The sequence below is a fragment of the Prosopis cineraria genome, unplaced genomic scaffold, assembly GCF_029017545.1.
Source record: "Prosopis cineraria cultivar Desert tree isolate PC_DT_omini unplaced genomic scaffold, ASM2901754v1 PC7, whole genome shotgun sequence".
Taxonomy (NCBI): Eukaryota; Viridiplantae; Streptophyta; class Magnoliopsida; order Fabales; family Fabaceae; genus Prosopis; species Prosopis cineraria.
The window spans coordinates 16,863,404-16,884,085 of NW_026555338.1; the positions used below are offsets into that span (position 1 = coordinate 16,863,404).

Here is a 20,682-nt window from a genome sequence, read left to right on the forward strand (position 1 = left end):
ATATGTAACTTATAGGATATCAATAAAATGTATTTTGTAAAAAAAAAAAAAGTAACATTTTATTATTGGAAGCTTGAACTGTGGGACCAGCAAAAGAAATTCAAGATGAATCCAATGACACTCCTCACTTCCCCAGCCTTTTTACTTAGCCACAAAATTAATTTGTGGTAGAATGTTCAAATATGAGTGTACAATTGAATTGATGTAGAACGTTCTACATTGAATAAAGTTATTTTAGAAAAGTAAATAAAAATTCAAATATATAGATGGTGATGACGTGCATGAAGACACAATGAAAAGTTATTCAAGCAGCAGTTCTGAAGATTATATGATTTTCTCAAATATAACTTTTTCAATGTGAGAGTTGATAGTGTCTGGATCAGTGTGAGCAGCATAGTAAAAACCCTTGGTCACATTGAGGAATGTCTTCTTCATGTTGAGATCCATGCCATTAGAAGAGAGCACCAATTGCACCAGCTCTTGCATTTTCACCCCTATTTCTGGATTGGAGCTGACACTTGTGTTGGCCATGCGGCTTCCATTATTCTTGTTTTCCTGATTATAATTTTAAAACCAGATAAATAAGTATAAGTGAACTGTATCATCCATACATTATCATTTATTAAGAAGATATAAAAAATAATCTCATTTATTAATGATGCTTATTTGAAGTTGGCAATTAAGTAATAAACACCTTGGTGCTTTGGAGAGAACGTAATTGGTGGCATAGTTGATTAGAGAGTTGGAGGAGTCTCTGGTACTGAGGATTGATCTGTAAGTCATTAGAAAGTTGGCAGCCGCCATTAATATTAATCATGTTCACCATCAGCTCAGCTTCTCCTTCCCACTGATCTCCTTCGCTTTGCCATCCCAATAGCCACTTCTTCCACTGCAAGCATTCATAGATCATCATAATGCTGAATGAAATTACATAATATTGGTTTTACTATTATTTTATGAGCATAAGTCCAAAAAGAGCGCATCCCAAAAGACTAGCATATTAGGTAGAAGAGTTGCTTTAACAGGGACTCATGACAATGATACCCCTTTTAAGAGGGGACACCTCCAATAGCTCCAACTCATGATATACTTCACTAGGCATCCACTGGTCATAACACTCCATGGGCAGGGACAAACCCACATTAGAGAGAGAGGAAATTGAAACCATGAAATATGCCAAAATTACACTTACTTTTTAGTCAAAATTACACTTCGCCCCTTTAAAATTGCAATTTCCCCCCATAAAAAACCAATTGTCCCACATTTTCTTTAAAATTATCAAGTATACATGTTTAAAAATATTGTTTATTCTTGTATTTATTAAATGAAATTAAGATATATTTTTAAACTTCTCATATAATTTATTTATGTATTACTTTAATTAATATCTAGAATTATATTTTTAAAAAATATTTATATTTATATTTGACATAAATGTTGTCCCCATTACTAAAATTTTCTAGGTCCGTCACTATTTGTTGATAATCCCTTCTAATCCATAACACTAATCAATTAATGAAAGCACTAATGTTATGAGCACAAGTTTAAAAGAAGAACCCATTTCACAAGACTACCAAGTGTAGAAGAGCCTCTCATATTTATAAACCCTACTTGATGTTTGAAGCTTCTGAATATGGGACTCGTTTTCTTGTTCATTATCGAAAGTTCATGAAAGTAAGCTTTGTAACTAGAGAGACTAACCATATCATGAAGAATATCGAAACTTGCCGCTGGTGAGCTCTGGGAGAAGCAATGCAAAGTTTCTGTTAAAGTCCCCAGTAATCCTTCTTTGCTTCTATTTTTATTCAGCCATCTGAAATAACAATGCTTATAATTAAGTAATAGTTTTAACTAAAGTTAAAATTTAAGAGATAATTACCGCTCTCTGAGAAGTGTAACTGCCGTTCAATTAAGGAGCTACTAATGTTATTGAAATCATGCACAAAGGCTTTTCTTTGGTGTCGGTCATGATCTGTGGATGTAAGTGTGTGAATAAGAGCAGAAGTTTTGACCCATGCAAGCCGTTCCTGTGATCTCTCAGGCTCGAATATGTTGGCTACAGCCAAAAAGTAAGCCAAAAGAAGCCTTTCTTTACTCAATCCTAAACTTTCTAGTCCCCCTTCTGAGTACCACCTATAAAAATCCATCATATATAATAAAATGTTATCAGTTAACAATTTTGATGTAATCGGATCATTACTAATAAAATGAGAAAATGAGAATGAAGGATCTTGGTAGAAAAGTCATTACACTTGAAGACCTCTTATTCAAGAAATAACAATTAAGGGCCAATGTCAATGTAAAAATTGGAGACTCTGTTGTAAATGCCAGAACTTCAATCTTAAATTATCCAAATCCTCTTTCTTATATTCTTGTATTATTTGAGTTCTAAAATGCATAAATTTAACAGAAAATAAAAAAAATGCAGTAGTTGTAAATAATGAAAATTATTTTTTGGCAAAAAAGTAAATGATGAAAGTTTACTCTTTGAAAAATGAGTTTCTAATTTTCACAATTGCGTTTTTTGGATTTGAAAAGTTATTGTCTATTTCTGATGAGCATGGGGCATTCTGATGCTCAGTATTTTCCAAAGAAGCATCAAAGATCTTGCTCTTTAATTGTCATTTCCTAAAACATTAATTAGGGGGTCTTTGGACGTCATTACTTTTTCTTTCAAGTTTCTTTCTTGTTAAGTTCTCAGATTTTCTTTGAAGCGAATTAAGTAGGGAAAAAGAGATTTAGGCTTTTCCTTACTCTTGGATTCTTTTCCATTCCCTACGATACAAGTGTTGACACACGTTATAGTCTAATTTCCCAAGTTCAAGATTATTGTTATTGTTTACCCTGTGCAGCCTGTCAAAAACAGAAAAACAAAAGAATTATTTGAGTTCAATATAATATTTTGTGTACATATATATATTAGCGCAAAATCTGAATATCTTTCTGAGACTTCAGTTACCTGTAAAGGCTCTTGGAAATCCAGACATCATCTCCACCACCATATTGTTCTAAGTAAAATCTAGTTTCTACACGAGGCAAGCTTGCGTCCCATGGAAAATCCAACGCATAGCTTACCTGTTATTTTTGTTTGGGAAAATTAATAAAAAAATACAAAATTAAACTAAGGTTGGTGTTTAAAATACAAATAAAAAAATAAACTTGAATATTGAAATAAAATATACATACCTCGCCAGATAGATCCTTATACATGATCCATTTATCAAGGATTTGGTTAGTAGCTTGTTTTTTCGAAAAGAAATTAATTGCAAAGGTCTTGCCTTCATCAAGAATTATCTCTCCTGGGAATTGAACTTGAGTTGCTCTGTAAAAATTGAATATCACTGTTTCTCCTTCATCTGATTGACCGGGATAGCAGAAGAACTCTCCATCTTTCTCAAAATTTTTAAATATGCCTATCAAATACGATACCGACCTCAAATCTCACAAATAATTATCCACTTAATCACATATTTGCTAATTAATTCCCCAAGATGACTTCCAATTGCATTAAAAACACTATTAAATTTATTAAAATATTGGAAGTCATCAAAGTTTATATTTTTATTTTAGAAATATACGGTTATTGGATATATTTAATGAGATTTATTGGTATATAAGATTTTGTCTAAAAGTATCTTATAATTTAAGACGGAGGGAGTATATAATTTCATGTGTATATATTATAATTATAATATTTCTGTATGTTTCATATTCCTCTCTAAATAATAATAGAACATTTATAAGATTATATGCATATTTATTATATTAGATATATATATGATATTTTATATACTTAATTATATATTATTATTATTATTATTATTATTATATCTCTCTATAACTACATGTATAATTAAGATTAGGATTAATTAGTAATTTTGTACTAAAACTATTAAGTCCACAAGTGTTTGGGACCTTGCACTTTTTGGGTGTAATGCTTCCCTTCAATAATTGAAAAAAGATACAATATTCCATTTCCCTTTAACAAAAGTTAACTTTCATCTATAGTTAATTGGAAAATTATTGAAAATAATTTTAAATATTGTGGAAATGTACCTAGAGAAATTAAAAATAAGTATTTTATAAGAAAAAATAATACTACTACATATTAGTTGAAATTTAATAATCATATTGTTTTTTATTCTTCATAAAAGATAACTATTAATAATTAAATATTATTTTTATGGTAATTAATTAAAAACAAAATAAAAATAAAATGGTAATTATTGTAATGGTAAATAATAATAATAATAATTACGACAATCATCATGATAATAATAAATATCATTATGTTATATATTACATAATAAAAATTAATAATTCTTCATTTAAATATTTATCAATTAGAAAAAAATAATTATAATAATAAAGAATAAAATTACAAAATTTTTTTAATAATTATATTATTAAAATTTAATAATTAAATTTTAATTAATTTAAATATTATTATTAAAAATATGACTCCAAAATTTATAAATCCTCCTTTGAAAATTAACATTACGACTAATGTATCCAAGATTTATAGATGGATGTGTTTTTCACACTAGTTGAGTTGTACATAAAAATAGTATGATAAATTATAAATCTTCATCCAACATTTATACATCCTCCAAAAATTTATGACTAGTACATTCACTTTTAAATCACAGGTAGGTAGTCAAGTTGTAATTTTGGAAAATTGATACATTTGAAAAGTTGAGACTTGAATATTGTTTTGGAAGATCTATAAATAATAATATTTAATTATTATTTATTAAAGTAATAACACTTTAATAAGATATTATTAAAACAAATATAATATTTTAAGTAACTTACATCAATAAATGTTGTATAATATTGTAAGAAGCAATTCCTTTTTATTCCAATAAATGTTTTGATTGACGTGTTTAATGAAACAGTAATCTTAAACTCAAGAAAGCAAAATATTTGATCTCAAATTTTCTGGTTTGTATAAGTCCTTATTATACTTAATTCTAATATTCCCTTTTCAATTATAAATTGTTTGGAAGAGAGGGTGGCTGCCATCAGACCTGTCAACCTCATTCACTTTCCCCGCCTAATTATATTTATCGTGTTTTGATTTAGTGGCCACTACAGTTAGTCAAATGCTACATGTGGCAAGATTAATATTGCTCCTCCGTTAAAAGAATATAAAAATATAATTACACTCCCAATAAATTAATTAATTTTTTTTAAAATAACATTATCTTTCCGTGTTTGCTCTTATTTAATTTGTTGTTTCACTTAAAAGTGAAACATTGAGCATGATTTATTTATTAAGTACATTTAAAAAAATTCTTATTAATTACACATTGCAAACTAAAAATGTCTTATAATTTTAAGTTTGAGTTCTGAAATATGCATAGCATTAAATAAATATGTTAAAAGCATCCTTGAGATACCCATAAAACCGCCATTGATAATAATAGTCTCACATAGTGGGGTGTAAAGTTGCAAAATTTATATACTTTATTTGAAATTTTTTTCATGAACAATTTTATTTCATTCATTTTCTTTGGAAGTTTAAAAGCACTTACATTTTATTTCATTCATTTAGTAAGTAAAATGTCCTTCTATTTAATTTGAACGTCAATTCATCAAGAATTTTGCAACCATAATTAATTTCTTTTTCAGAAAATATAGTTCTAATTCTTTTAAAAAGGCGATTTCTCTAATATTACTTTTTGGGAAAAATATTTGTTGCTAGAATTTAAATAGTATTTCAATAATTAATTTCATGTTCATATAATACCAAAATTTTATTTGAAAAATTGAAGTTAAATATTATATTATAGTCAACAATTGTCACTTTTCGATCAAAAGAAGAAGTTATGAGTGCTTTTTTAGTTTTTATATGTATAAATTTTTAGATATTGTACTTTTTAATGAAAAATGGACCACATGCAGATAAAATAAAAGTAAATTATAAGTGAAAGATACTTTATGTGAACAGAAGATAGTAGTGTTGGCCAAAAAAAAAAACAGAGAGAGAGAGAGAGAGAGAGAGAGAGAGAAAGAACAGAAAAAAAGGACAGAAGATAGTAGTGAAAAAAGAAAAACAACAAGAACAAAATTCATTTATTAATTAGAATTAAAGGATTAATTCTTAAAAAGGAAGCAAGAGACTGAGTTTGAAGACAGAAATTGAGTTTATGTAATTAGGATAATGTAGTTATAATTGACTAAAAGTACAAAATATATTATATGCTAGTTAAATAGAGATATATTTTGTGTAAAATGAAAAGATAAAAAAATATGAGGCAAAAGGTTGAATAGATTGCAGAGCCCAGATTAAATTACACAAATTACATATTAAGTATATATAACATAATTAAAATGAAAATAAAACCTTTGTGGGTGACACTAACGTCCTCAACCACATTGTATGTATGCCTCTCAGACTGTACATACATGCTCCAAGTCATACAACTCTTAGAAATTTCACAACAACAAAAAATTCAAACACTATCTATAGCATATTATGGCTATTTAATTTAGAAAGTCCACTCGAGAGGGGAATGAATTGGGCTTTAAAAAAATTGTGGCTAATTATAAAATAAGAGAGATGAGTTTAGAATAATATCACCAAACATACTAGAGAGTAAAGAAGGGAAGCTTGCACATATTGTTTATTCCTGTTTAGCTCCGATCAGTTGAGCCTACATCAAGTTCCTAAGTATCACTTGAGATTTTCTCTATTAACTTTACCAAGATTAATTCTGGCTCTTAGCAGTCTCAGTACAATCTCAAACTTACACAAAAGTCTGAATCACTCTCCCTTACATTAGTAATGATTTATCCCTCTTAAACTCTTCAAGTTTAAGATCCTTTGTTTCAAGAATGAAAATTAGAGATGAACATATTAAATTTAAGAATGAACTACTCTATCAAATACTCTATCTAAGAGTTGATATATAATCAATGAAGCTCACTTATAATGAATACAAACTCAAAAAGTTGGCAAAACAATAAAGGAAATAGCTTGTGTTGTTCGTTCTAGTGTGTTCCTATTCACGTCTTTGTAAATGCTTCAATTTATAGTTGGACTTCATAAATGATTCGTTAGACTCATGAATATAGCTGTTAGAGCTGTCATCTTCTAGCAATGGAACAATGCTTTACAGTGGAGTTTCCTCTCTCAGGACAAATAAGCAAAGTAATGTCTCTTTGCATTAAATGTTTTGACAAGGTAGGTGAGAGACATTTTCAAAAGAATGAAGCTATTTGGGAATAAGGATTTCGGGATAAGATTAATAAGTGTTTAATCTAACCCAAGGTGCATTTAGAATGACTTTAGGAAGATTAAATAACTAACACAACTCTCAAAAGGTAAAAGGAAAGGGATTAGAATAAGTTTTGAAGTTTCCTTGTTATTCATGCGAAAAGCAGAACATGAAACATCATGCTTATTTCAAAATAAGTGAGCTTATTTTGAAACAGTGAAGAACAACTTCAATGAGAAAGCTGAGATGACTATTTCAAAGTAATGAACTAATATTGGAAGAAGTTTATGTACACATTGATCTAAAAGTCTTCATTTGAGAATAAGAGAAACTATTCCCAAATAAGCTATTTCTGAATAAGCTATTCTTGAACAAGCTATTCCTGAAATATAATGTTATGAAAAAGGTATCGAGAACAACTTAGAAGAAAAGACCCATTATTCCTGAATAAAGATAGCTATTTCCAAATAAGCAAAAGAATTGATACTTGGGAATAAGAGACCACATTTAGGAATAAGCTATTCTGGAATAAGAACCACTTCATAGAAAAAATACAATGGCTCTCAGATTTTGAATTTTTGATTCGAAGATCAATTGATATACCTTTTGAGTAATACAAGGGGTCCTTAAGGAATAAAGATTAAGTCTAATACTTAATTTTTAGAGTAAAGCATCATATGAGAGCATGTGGGAAGTGAGTATCTATTTCTTGCTTATTTGGGAATAAGACATTGATTTGGAAATAAGAGTGCCTATTTGGGAATAAGACATGAGAGTCAAAATATTACACAAAGAGCCAGACTCCAATTCCCATCCAAACCATTAATTCTTAAATATTAAACCCATAAAACACAAACTTCTCTTATGTGTTTCTTGGTTATTTGGGAATGAGGCACTTATTTGGAAATAAAAGTGCCTATTTGGGAATAAGACACAAGAGTCAAAATATAACACAAAGAGCTAGACTCCAATTCCTATACAAACCATTATTTCTTAAATATTAAACCTGTAAAACACAAACTTCTCTTATTTTATAATTATCAAAATCAGGGTTTAACAAATTTTTGAATGATTCTTATTATTATTAAATTTAGATGAAGTTATAATTTTTTTGTAAAATATTGTTATAAATAAATACGGTATCCAACTAGGTATACCTGCATGTAGCTAAATCATATAAGACCAATTCCAATTTTGAATTGTAAAAAATCAAATGTTTTAATGTTTTTAATTAGATAGAAATTGAGTCTATCTAATCAGCATAATAGAGTTATTATTGAATAAAAAGTATAATATATATGTATATATTGAATTAAAAAGTGGCTAAACTAGTCTTATGGGATCACCCCATTCAAAGGGATTACTTTGCCACAAGGGTAAAACATCATGTGCGAATAAAAATATATTTTGTGTAAACTGAAAGATATAGAGGTATGAGATAACAGGTTGAATAAATTGTTAAGCCCAAATTAAATAATACGAATTACATATCACGTATATATAATTAAAATGAAAATAAAACCTTTGTGGGTGACACTAACGTCCACAATCTTATTAATAGCTATAATATGGCTGTGAAATTTACAAATGATTATTATAATTATTTAATTTATATGCAGTTATAAAATTTTTGTAAAATATTGTTATAAATAAATATAGTCTCCAACTAAGTTTACATGCATGTTGCCAAATCATGTAATACCAATTCCAATTTTAAATTTTAATAACTTACGTGCTTTAAGGTTAGAAAGTTCAAGCATTTACAATTTTTTCCATTCCATTAATTAGTAAAATATTCTCCTATTTTGACCATAAACCTAGCAAGAAGTTTGCAACCGTAATTATTTTCTATTGAGAAAATATTATTTTATTTTTTCTTAACGAAAGATGCACTTATAATTTTTTTAGAAGAAATAACTGTTGGTAGAATTAAAATAAAAATAAATATAATTAATTCCATGCTCATTTGATACCATTTTTATGTAGTAAAATGAATTTAAATGTTCCATGTTATTCAATAATTGTGGTTTTTTCACAAAAAAGGAGGAAGTTATGAGTGTATTATAAGTTTTAAACACAAATTTTAAGAGTTGTTAAACGCACGTTATATGCGCAGAAAATAGTTAAAAAAAAAAAGAAAAACAAGAAAATCAAAACTCAAGATTAATACTTAATTAAAAAAATGTAAGAGACTAAGTTTTAGAGATAAAAATTGAGTTTATGTAACAAAAGTAATTGACCAAAATTGCAATATATGTATATATTGAATCAAAAAGTCAGTAAACTAGTCTTATGGGATTTCGAAATATCCTCTAATACTAAACTCAATTAACTCTATGATAATAATTATAAAAAAATAAACCAATAATTAACAGGTATTGGTCTTAGTGGAAGGAGTCATATGAGATCTTAGGTATGAAATCTTGAGTTCAAGTTTGTATGAATGTAAAAAAATTAAATTAAAATCTTTAGAAGAGCTACCCCTAATTAGACTTAACAATATTTCAATCTAACCTCATCAGATAGTGATATGAAAAAACAGAAATAACCCAATAAGAAAGCTTACTATAATAGAAAATCTTTAACCATAGACAGTCCATAGTTTGAAATAGGCCAACCATAAAGTATATGTAAGTAATAAGAATGATATAACATAAAAAGTATATAAATATTTTCTATAATATTTTTCAAACTTATATAACATATATTAAGGTTAGGGTTAATGGGTAATTTTGCCCTTAAATTGTAGCTAGCTTCTAGAACATATGGGACCTTAAACTATTTTTTTTTTTTACAATATTTCCTTTCAACAATTGAAAAGGGTGCAATATTGTCCTTACCATTAATGAAAATTAACTTTGACCATTAGTTGACAATTAAAAAAACAGAAAATGGCTTGAAAAATTATAGAAAACGATTCAGAAAAATTACAAATAAATATCTTATAAATAATTAATACCAATTAAGTTCCTCCTATTATAAATAAATACCAAGAGACAAGTGTCATTTTTCCCATGTAAATTAGGACTAAAATATCATTTTTGACCATCCACGTTGACATGCTACTAAGTGATTGTGGGATCACTATTATTGATAACATCGGTAATGTCATGACCCAAAAATGTCATAGTATCGTGTCAATTAAAAAGTAATTCTGAACATTTATTTGATTGACATTTAAGTAATCGTTGATAATTGGTTTTGATTACATTATGTCATGAGTTGGTACCTTATGTCTCAAGTTAATCACAGGCAAGAAATTAAAAAATATACTATACTTGTTTTAAAAATATCCTTTTAAATACTAATACTTAAATATTGAATAATTTCAATATTATTATTATTTATAAATATTCCTCTAAAATTTATAAATCATCTTTTGAATATTAACATCTCAACTAGTGTATCCATAATTTATAAATGAATTTCATTTTCACACTAGCTGTATTGTAAATTAAAATAGCATAATAAATTATAAATCAACAACCAACATTATTTATAACTTCTCCTTCAAAACCCTAAATAATAAATAAATTATTATTTGTTAAAGTACTAACATTTTAGTAAGATATTATTAAAATAAATATATTATTTTTAAGTTACTTGCCAGTAATTGTGATCTGATAATCACTAGGTTGCTTGTCATAATAACTAGTTAAAACGGTGTCTTGCTCTTTTATGTGGATAAAAAATAACATTAGTTTCTTAGAATTTATTCGTAATACAAGATACTTAATCTACAGTGATTTTCTTATAAGGTAATTATTTATAATTTTTTGGGTCTTTTTTTTTGTAATTTTTGAGATCTTATTCTATAATTTTCTTCTCAAGTAAGAATTAAAGTTAATTTTTGTTAACAATAAGGATAATATTGCACCGTCTTTAATTGTTAAAAACCAATATTGCACACAAAAAAAAGTTTATGATCCCAAACGTTTCTAGAATGATAATTTAAAGACAAAAAAATATGTAAATATTATATGAGGCAATTTCCATTTTATTCTAATAAATGCGTTGATTGTCGTGCTTATTATTTAAAAGAACATTCAACCCCCATGCCTGAATATCAGACATGGTTTTTAAGTTTGTCCAAGTCCCTATTATATTTTGCTCTAATATTCCCTTTTCAAATAGAAATTACTTGTAAGAGACGATGGCTGCTATCAGACTTGCGGAACGTCAAGCCGTCTCAAACTCATTCACTTTTTTTCTCCACAAAATTATATTTGTGTCTCGATTCAGTGTACCACTACAGTTAGTCAATTAGCCACAAGTGTCAAGATTGATATTATTTTGTATTTTGCTTCATTTAAAATAAAAAAGTGTTAAAATTAAAATATAATTGAAAATGGGAAAAAAGATGCAACATTCAAATCTTACAATCTAGACAGTCCAATAGATGAATCATATGACTAGTTCCAATTTTCCTTTTCCCCGAGCAAAGGCTAGTTCCAATTTATATTATCAACTTCACGGGAATTTAGGGATTTCAATTTTAGGGGATTTGGTTCCATTTTTTTAAGAAAAATATATATTTCAATAATTAAAATCAATATGACTTTAATTAATTTCATGTTCATGTAATACCATTCTTATATAAAAAAAGATTTTAAATATTACATGCCATTCAATAATTGTAATATTTTAAAATAAGAAATTATCAGTGTATTTTAAGTATAATGTATATAAATTTTAAGAAGTTATATTTATTAACAGAAAATATAATTATTCCTTGAACTTAAATAAATATAACTATGCTTATTCTCATGCACATATAATACCAATTTGTTTTTTCAAAAAAAGAAGTTAAATATTACTTACTATTCAAATATTGAAATTTTTTAAAAGAAGATATGAGTGTTTTAGAAGTTTAAATATATAAAATATTAGAAGATGTATTTTTTATAACAAATAACGGATTACATGCATAAAAAAAAGGAAAATTACAAGTGAAACATACGTTATATGCAAACAAGATTGTAAATAAAAAAAAACCAAAATCAAAATTAACAGATTAAATTATTTTTAATTTAATCTATTATTGTAAATGCATTAAATTATAAAAAAATATTTAAAAGAAAAATATTGCCGCCTTCAGTAATGCCAACCTGCAAAAAACATAAGCAAAACAAAAGGACAATTAGAAAATGATGTACATGTCATAAAATTAAGTAACTAGAAAATAAAGATATTGAGAGAAGAAATAGAGACAAAAGAATGAGAGAATTTCTTATGGATTATTGTGTCTTTCAATACAAATTACATGCCTTATTTATCGGCATGGTTTTACACATCAAATGTTACACAAATGATAAAAGCAAATAAAGGGTAATAAACTCTCATGATGATAGGAGTTTCATGAGAGAAGATGAAGATGAAGAGGTGATGAAGATGGACATTCACTATCCTTGTAATATTCATAACACTTCCCTTTGGATGTCCATTATTTAAGACTGTGCCTCATTAAATGGGAAAAAGCCTAGCAAAAGAAAAGAATACATCATTCACTAATACGCTATACAATGCTGTCTCATTAAAAACCTTGTTTGGAAAACCCAATGGGAAAAAACCTTAAACAAGGGAAAAAGAGTACAGTGCACATTAACTCCTCCTCTTGACAACATCAATTGATATTTTTGAGTCTACGAAATCTAATATCATGAACAAGCTTTTCAAATATTTTAGCAGGAAGTGCCTTTGTGAACATATCAGCTAAATTTTCAGCACTCATGTTTAGAATTTTAGTACTCAATCTTTCAGTTGTCATCTTAGATGTTTTCAATACTCATCTCTCATATTTTTAGTACTGAAATACACTTATCTTTAATTCTTTTCAGCACTGAAACCATGGAAAATAAGTATTGAAAATATTTATGACTAGACTACTAAAAAAATAAAAAATGAGAACTGAGAATACTAAAAATGACTTTTAAATGAGAAAAAGGAGTACTGATAATATAAAAGATGAGTACTAAGAAAAATTAATTAAAAAAATTTAATCACAACTAAAGATCAAGATCTTTTTATGAAAATTCATAAATTTTAAGGTCCTTAACTGCCATTAATATTCTTTGAAGACCCTTAAATGTAAATTATCTTGAAGTTTTGATATAGAGAGGTGAACTTTTTTGACTCCAAAAATTGGAATCAGTTGTGGGAACAATGAATTGAACTAGTTGCATACTTTTGTAATCTGTTCAGTTTATCAGAATCAACCAAAACTTAAGAAAAAAAGTTGACAAAAATTGAAAATTAATTTGTATTCATCATATGATATATTTATTTATAAAAGTGAAAACATATCCATTTAATTTTATTTGATTTATTTATGTATTAATCTTGAGAAAATTAAGAAATCTCTAAGAAACATTTTGATGAGCTCTTAAAAGTGTATTATTTTCTCTACAAAAAATTGTATTATTTTTGGGAAAGCACAATGAATCTCATATAAAAAATTTTGTTTACAATTAAGTCCCATGTATTTACAAAAATACATTCAAGTTCGATGGAACTTGGTTGTAATTAATTTACCATTTAAAATGGCACAAATACCCTTGGACTCCCACCCCTTTGACCATCAATGGTCAATGACCAGTGGCCAACAGCCATTGACCATCATAAGCAGATGTTGTAATATTTTTTGAAAAATATTTTAATTGAATTATTCATATTTTAATATTTTGCAAGTCAAATACCAAAAATTTACAAATAAATCTTCAAGATTTACTGCTCAAACTTCTTACATTTACTATTAATAGGTTAATGTTTACAGGTCAACTTTGCAAATTTATAAGTTCATAAATTTCACAGACTTACAAGTTAGATATCTTAATTTACATTTTTAACTTTCAGATTTGTGAACTTTAATTTATAAATTTTAAAGTATTAATATTGTAAGAGGTTGATAAATCATGACTATTTATTTATTAATCTATGATATTTGACTGGTAAACATTAAAGTATTGATATTTTAATAAAATATTTTTTGGAAAAAATTATTTTTGACTAGTCAATGTCCGCCAATGACCACCAATAGTCGATCAATGCTAATGCAAGGAGTGAGAGGCACTTGTGTCATTTTACATGATAAATTAGTTACAACTAAGTCTTGTGGGACTTGAGTGCATTCTTACAAATTTGTGCGACTTATTTATAAATAATGAATTTCTTATATGGAACTTATTTGCAATTTTCCCATTATTTTTTTATATAAAAAAGTTTCTATTTTTTTAATCCCTACAATTCAAGGATTCTCACTACCTCTAAACTAACACCTTTCTTATTATGATGGGGAGAATCACTGTAAAGTGTAAAGTCCCTCATAAAGATTGTAATTATTAAAAAATTTCACAAAACATACAAATTACTATCAAGTCCCATGCTCTTGTAAATAGGTTTTCATATGCAATTACCAAAGTATCCTTAGTTCATTGAAAAAAAATAAATAAATCTTGACCCTTCCACTATCAATCACTTTGGCCATCGCCGGCAAGCAATGGTTGGTTAATTATATTTTGGGAAGGGGTGGTCTTGATGGGAGTAGAACCCAAGACCACTTGATTCCAAAAAAAAACAAAAACTTATTATTATGGGACCACTTATACACTTCAATGTATGAGGCAAAATATTTCATATAAGTAATAACTAGTGTTTAGAATAAAAATGATGGCTTGAATATACAGATTTGTATTGATGCAACCACAAAAAATAATATATATATACATATATATCTATGTGTGTGGGTATTGTTGTGACGTCTATGACAATAAGTTTTGAAAATATTTTAAGATTTATCATTAAACTTCTAATGCACTAAAATCACAGTATTGACAATAAAAAGTGTGTGAAAGACATAAGAAAATGATGGTTATTTTCTGAATTGTTCAACTCTTTTTGATCAGAAACATACAATTCCATGCAGTTTGCATAATGACAAAATAGAAAATGGAGGCTTATGAATAAAGGAGACATTTGTCGATCGAGTTAGATAATAACGTAGATGGACAAATTAAGGGTGATATCTGATAGGAATCAAGCAAAGGCTGTTTTTCCTTCTCACAGTGGGACCAAAGTTCTCAGTCATGTCCAACTTTTCATGCTCAAGTCCATTCAGAAGTTTCCAATCAAAGTGGTAAAGCAAAGTGGATAGCATGATTTCAACAAGAACTACAGCAAATGAGACTCCAGGACATATCCTCCTTCCAGAACCAAATGGGATGTACTCAAACTCTGTGCCTTTAAAGTTGTAATCAATTGAGGCATTCAGGAACCTTTCTGGTTCAAATTTCTCTGGCTTATCCCAATACTTTGAATCTCTTCCAATGGCCCAGCTATTGATTATGACTTTAGTCTTAGGAGGTATCTCATAACCATTAATCTTACACCCCTTGCTATTTTCTCTTGGAAGTAGCAATGGCGCTGGTGGATGGAGCCTTAGAGTTTCTTTTATGACTGCAGATACATATTTCAAATGACGAAATTCTGATTCATCTACATATCCTTTACTTCCGAAAACCCTTCTTACCTCTTCTTGTGCCTTTTTCATTTTGTTGGGGTTTTTAAGAAGTTCTGACATTGACCACTCTACAGTTGTTGCTGATGTTTCAGTTCCACCAAGGAAAATATCCTGAAAATACATATATATAAGTTCACGGTCAGAGATAACAACGTGTGTTTTGAATTAGAACCCAATAAAAGCAAGGGGTCTTTAATGTGTATTTCTCTAATGTCATTTATACCTAACTTTCCAGCTTTATTTTTTTTTTCTTTGAATTATTGGCTTCTATTTAAAATAAGAAATATTTTGTTATCTTGGAGTTGAAATAGAAATAAGCAATATTGCAATTACACCTTTTTATTCTTGAAATAGAAGCCAATAATCCCAAGAAAAAAAAATGACATTGGGAAGTTGAAATGTTATAAAGAGCATTAGAGAAAAGGCATATTAGAAGCCCCCTAGCTTGATGAGTAAATAAATGACAAAATAATTGGATCATAAATTTACACAAATACTCACCGCGATAATTGCTTTAATGTTCTCTTCAGACAATGGGATTTCAAGCTCATTTTCCTTTTGAATCCTTAGGAGGACATCGATCAGATCATCTTCTGTCGTCTCACCAACTTGACCATCAGGATTATTATTCTTTTCTATGTGATCATTGATGATATTCCTTACCATCATATCAATCTCCCTGTTCACCGTCTCAATTTTAAATTTAATGCCAGTGATCAGTTGAAGGATTTTGACTGACGGGTAGAGATCAGCAACTGAGAAACCACTCATCACCTCAAGAACACGCTGCATAGTTGAAAGGATTTCTCCAACGTTCTTGGTCTTAGCACCAAAGGCCGCTCGTGCAGTTACGAAATTTGTGAGCTCGTAAAGCTTCTCAGTGAGATTGATGATGGAGCCTTCGTGTTCTGATATGTTCCTCACAAGTGCCGACACCTCCTCTTCTCTTATTGTTCTGAATGTTTGGACCCTCTTGGCAGACAAAAGCTCCAAACTGCAAATCTTTCGAAGTTGCCTCCAATAGCTTCCATATGGAGAAAAGGATATGCTTGTGTTATTAGATATTAATGTGGTCGCAAGAAGAGCGGGACGATTAGCAAAGGTTGTGTCATGTGTCTTCATGATCTCCTGGGCTATTTTTGGGGAAGACACGACAACGTGGGACAACTCTCCAAGTTGAAGGTGAATGATAGGTCCGTACTTGTTGGCTAGGTCTCTCAAGGCGTGATGAGGTAGCGACCCTCTAAGTTGGTGTAAGTTGCCAATGATAGGCAACTTGAATGGCCCTGGGGGTAGGGTTTTGATGGATTTGTTGGAGATTGATCTCTTCAGTATTATAAGGAAGAAGAAAGAGATTGCAAGGAGGATAGAATATGGGATTTGAGTCTCCATTGATGGCTGGCTAAGGATATGCAGAACTGGATGGTGTGGGTTTGATGAAAGATATGGACCCCTTTTATAAAAAAGTAAAGGGAGAAATGGCAATAAAGTTTTGAAACAAGGAATTGATTGACTTTTACACAATCCATATTAATTTTCATCAAACGATGATGCGAACTCATTCAAAAATTTGGATTGTATGCAAGTTTGATTAAGCTTGAGAGTGGAATCTCTGAATTTATTATTTTTATATTTTTAACTTATAAAATCATGTCATCTCTCTTATAAACTCAGACTAGATTCAAAGAGGATTAAACTTGCTAAACTCATCATTTTTTTTTTACAAAGTTAAGTAAGTTAAATATAAATTATGCTAAATTCAGGTTCATAGAAGTGGTAGGACCGGTTCCAAAAAAAATTATAAAATAAATAATAATATTAATAAGAAAGAAAACAAGAAATACAAAAAATGAGATGCCTATTTGATTTTTTTTTTTTTGTTGAGTATGACAATATATCAAGGTAGATAGACTTAGTTTCAATTATTTATATTTAAATATATATATATATATAAATATAAATTAAATTATGATCCTATTTTATATTTTAATTATTTAATTATATACTTAATACAGTTAAACTCATAAGAATTTACAATCCAAGTTTACATCCTTTGGTGAATTTACTTAAACTCATGAGTTTGACAATCTTAATTACATGTTTAACTTTAAGATTTAAAGGTAAAATAAATAATTTTAATTGAAGGTAATTTGGGATTTCTATAAAAAAATTTGAAAAAATAATCAAAACTTTTAATTAATTCGAACTACCTTTCCTTAATCCACATGATTTGGTTAAAAGTGTTATACAAATAGGACCAAAAGTAATAATTACTAACTCGATTTCATGCAATCGCCAATTGGCATATGTATTAATATACATCATATTTAATTTGGAGAGACCAAATCACTGAGTCAGATATATCCAATTAAACAATATTCTTCTGCACAGTTCAATTTTTCCTAAAGAAATAATGATAAAATATTCTTTAAATGACTAGATGATAAATGCACTCATAATTTATTTAAAAAATATTTTAATAAATAAATGTAGTCTCTTTCTAAGCTTGACTGCATGCAGACGAATCACAGATCAGACCTGGCCCAGTTCCAAATTTAACTTTTTTTATTCTCACGTGCTTTAGAGTTTCAAAGTTCAAAAGAACTTGCATTTTATTCCATTTCTTTAATTAGTTAAATATTTTTCTATTTTGATCATCAATGAATCAAGAAGTTTGCAACGATAGGTAATTTCTTTTAAAAAGACGATTGCTCTAATGTTATCTTCTTTCTGGAAAAGAATCTTCCAAAATTTGGAATATGTAAACTTCATAAAGTCTGCCTTTAATTTAAGAAAGAAGGAGAAAATTTTATGTTTTATAAAAAATATTTAATAATACATATATATATATAGCGTATAAAAGAAAAACTTTACGAGAATCCAGGAATCTCAACTTCATAGGATTTTCTTATATTTTTTTCGAGAAAAATATTTATTTCCATAATTAAAATCAATTTAGATATAATTAATTTCATGTTCATATAAATTGCAATATCATTTTTATATAACAAAATGAAGTTAAATATTACATGTTATTCAACAATTGTAATTTTTTAAAAAGAAGTTATGAGCGTGTATAATTTTAAAATATATAAATTTTTAGAAGTTGTATTTTTTAAAAAAAATGGAATGCAAAAAAATAAAGATAAATTATAAGAGAACACACGTGAGATGAACAGAAAATAGTAAAGAAAAACGAAAAACAACAAGGGAAAAAATAAATATTAATACTTCATAAAAAAGTGAGAGACTAAATTTTAGAGATGAAAATTGAGTTTATATAATTACTATATGTATTGAATTAAAAAGTGGCTAAACTAGTCTCATGGGATCATGAAATATCATCTCAGACTAAACTCAACTAACTCTACCACAGTAATAAAAAATAAACTAATAATTACCAACTAAAGTTGGCGTGAGAGTGTATTCTTGAAATTCTATAAGAATAATTAGACCAAATAAGGGTAAATTGGTAATTGTAGTGCTAATTCAAGTAAAAATGTTTTTGATAGGGGTCTTTGGGTCTATTAGACCTTAGGGTGGGTTTAAGATTGGACACAAGAGGGTTATTAGGCACATTAGGCCTAAGTGGATTGACTAGATTGTGGGCTTTGCACACTATACAATTGCCATGATAGATGCACAATGTGTTGATGATGATGCTAAGCCCAAAGTTAAGTCCAAAGCTAAGCCCAAATAGCCCAGACAGAAACTCAAGAATTCTAGTGTTAAGCCTGATGGCGTTAAAACTTATGCAAGAAGATTACGTGTATAATATTGTCAATTAGTTTGAACTGAATCAATTATTGTGTATCATATTGTTATTTCTAGCTATGAGCTAGCATGCATGTACATGTCAGCATGTAAATAAGTTCAAAGCATGTATAAATGGAAGTCATATATCTGAGGCTTATCTCAGATCATATTATTTTTCTCAGTTTTATAACTACTTTGCTTTTGTTCAATATCAATTTTGGTATCAGAGCATAGACGATTATAGATGGGTCTAAGCTCAACTTTCTAGCACTAGTGACACACCGTCGATCGAAACCTCCAGTGCCAATGGTGATAACAAAAGTCACTCTGTTACTTAGTAGCTTGAATCAAGCTGGCATGATCAAGTTGGAATGTGAAAATTACATTTTATAGAGTTCTCAAGTCCTGTTAATTGTAAGAGGACATTGACTGGATGGATATCTGCTCAAAATGAAGCGATATCCATTTCAATACACTTTTATCAATGATGAGGTAAAAATTAATTTTGAATATGAAGACTAGGTTGCTACTGAACAATTGTTGTTTGGATGGTTACTTGGATCGATTGGTCCAGATATTAGTTCACACATGCTTCACTATGTCATTCAACCCAATTGTGGAGTGCTACACAACAACTCATTAGAGCATAATCAAAAGCTCGAGTGTTATTATTGAAAGATGAGTTTCATTGAGCGCAAAAAAGTTGAATTAAGTATGGAAAAATATATAGACAAAATAAAAGTTCTCTTTGATAATCTAGCATTAGCTAGTAGTTCGTTGTCGACATCAGCGCTGATCATGGCAACTCTTATTGGTTTGGATTCTGACTATACTCCAATTGTTATACAACTTACTGATAAAGAGAATTTAACTTAGCTTGAACTACAGTCTAGGCTACTCTCATATGAGTCTAGACTGGATCATGTGCATCGATCTTCTACAGCAAGTTTGAACAATGCCATTTCTAATCTCTATTTAGTTTGACTCTATTTCATGTGTCTAGAATAGGGATGCTCCTTGTGGTGGTTTTAGTCATGGTGGTTTTAATAGAAATAATCGTGGATGAGGACGAGGTCATTTTGGCCAAAGCAACAAACCTCCTTGTCAACTCTGCACTAAGCCAGGACACACAGCATTTGACTATTTTAATAGATATGATAAGCAGTTCATAAAACCAAATTACTCACG

At 28.6% G+C, this 20,682-nt stretch overlaps 2 protein-coding genes across 2 annotated transcripts; both read right to left on the reverse strand.

The window, feature by feature from the left end:
* Positions 1-324: 324 nt before the first annotated feature.
* LOC129316521 (copal-8-ol diphosphate hydratase, chloroplastic-like) lies at positions 325-13,832 on the reverse strand. Its single transcript, XM_054960944.1, has 9 exons — positions 13,776-13,832; positions 12,313-12,331; positions 3,187-3,413; positions 2,960-3,075; positions 2,755-2,853; positions 1,903-2,133; positions 1,702-1,813; positions 695-889; positions 325-555 (listed from the first exon to the last, which is right to left on the reverse strand). Exons 1-9 carry the CDS (start codon positions 13,830-13,832, stop codon positions 325-327), a joined length of 1,287 nt encoding a protein of 428 aa, XP_054816919.1.
* A 1,235-nt stretch (positions 13,833-15,067) lies between these two features.
* LOC129316877 (cytochrome P450 71D10-like) lies at positions 15,068-17,152 on the reverse strand. Its single transcript, XM_054961252.1, has 2 exons — positions 16,240-17,152; positions 15,068-15,849 (listed from the first exon to the last, which is right to left on the reverse strand). The coding sequence occupies exons 1-2, from the start codon at positions 17,128-17,130 to the stop codon at positions 15,232-15,234; spliced, it is 1,509 nt and encodes a 502-aa protein (XP_054817227.1). The 5' UTR covers positions 17,131-17,152; the 3' UTR covers positions 15,068-15,231.
* Between the last annotated feature and the right edge of the window lie 3,530 nt (positions 17,153-20,682).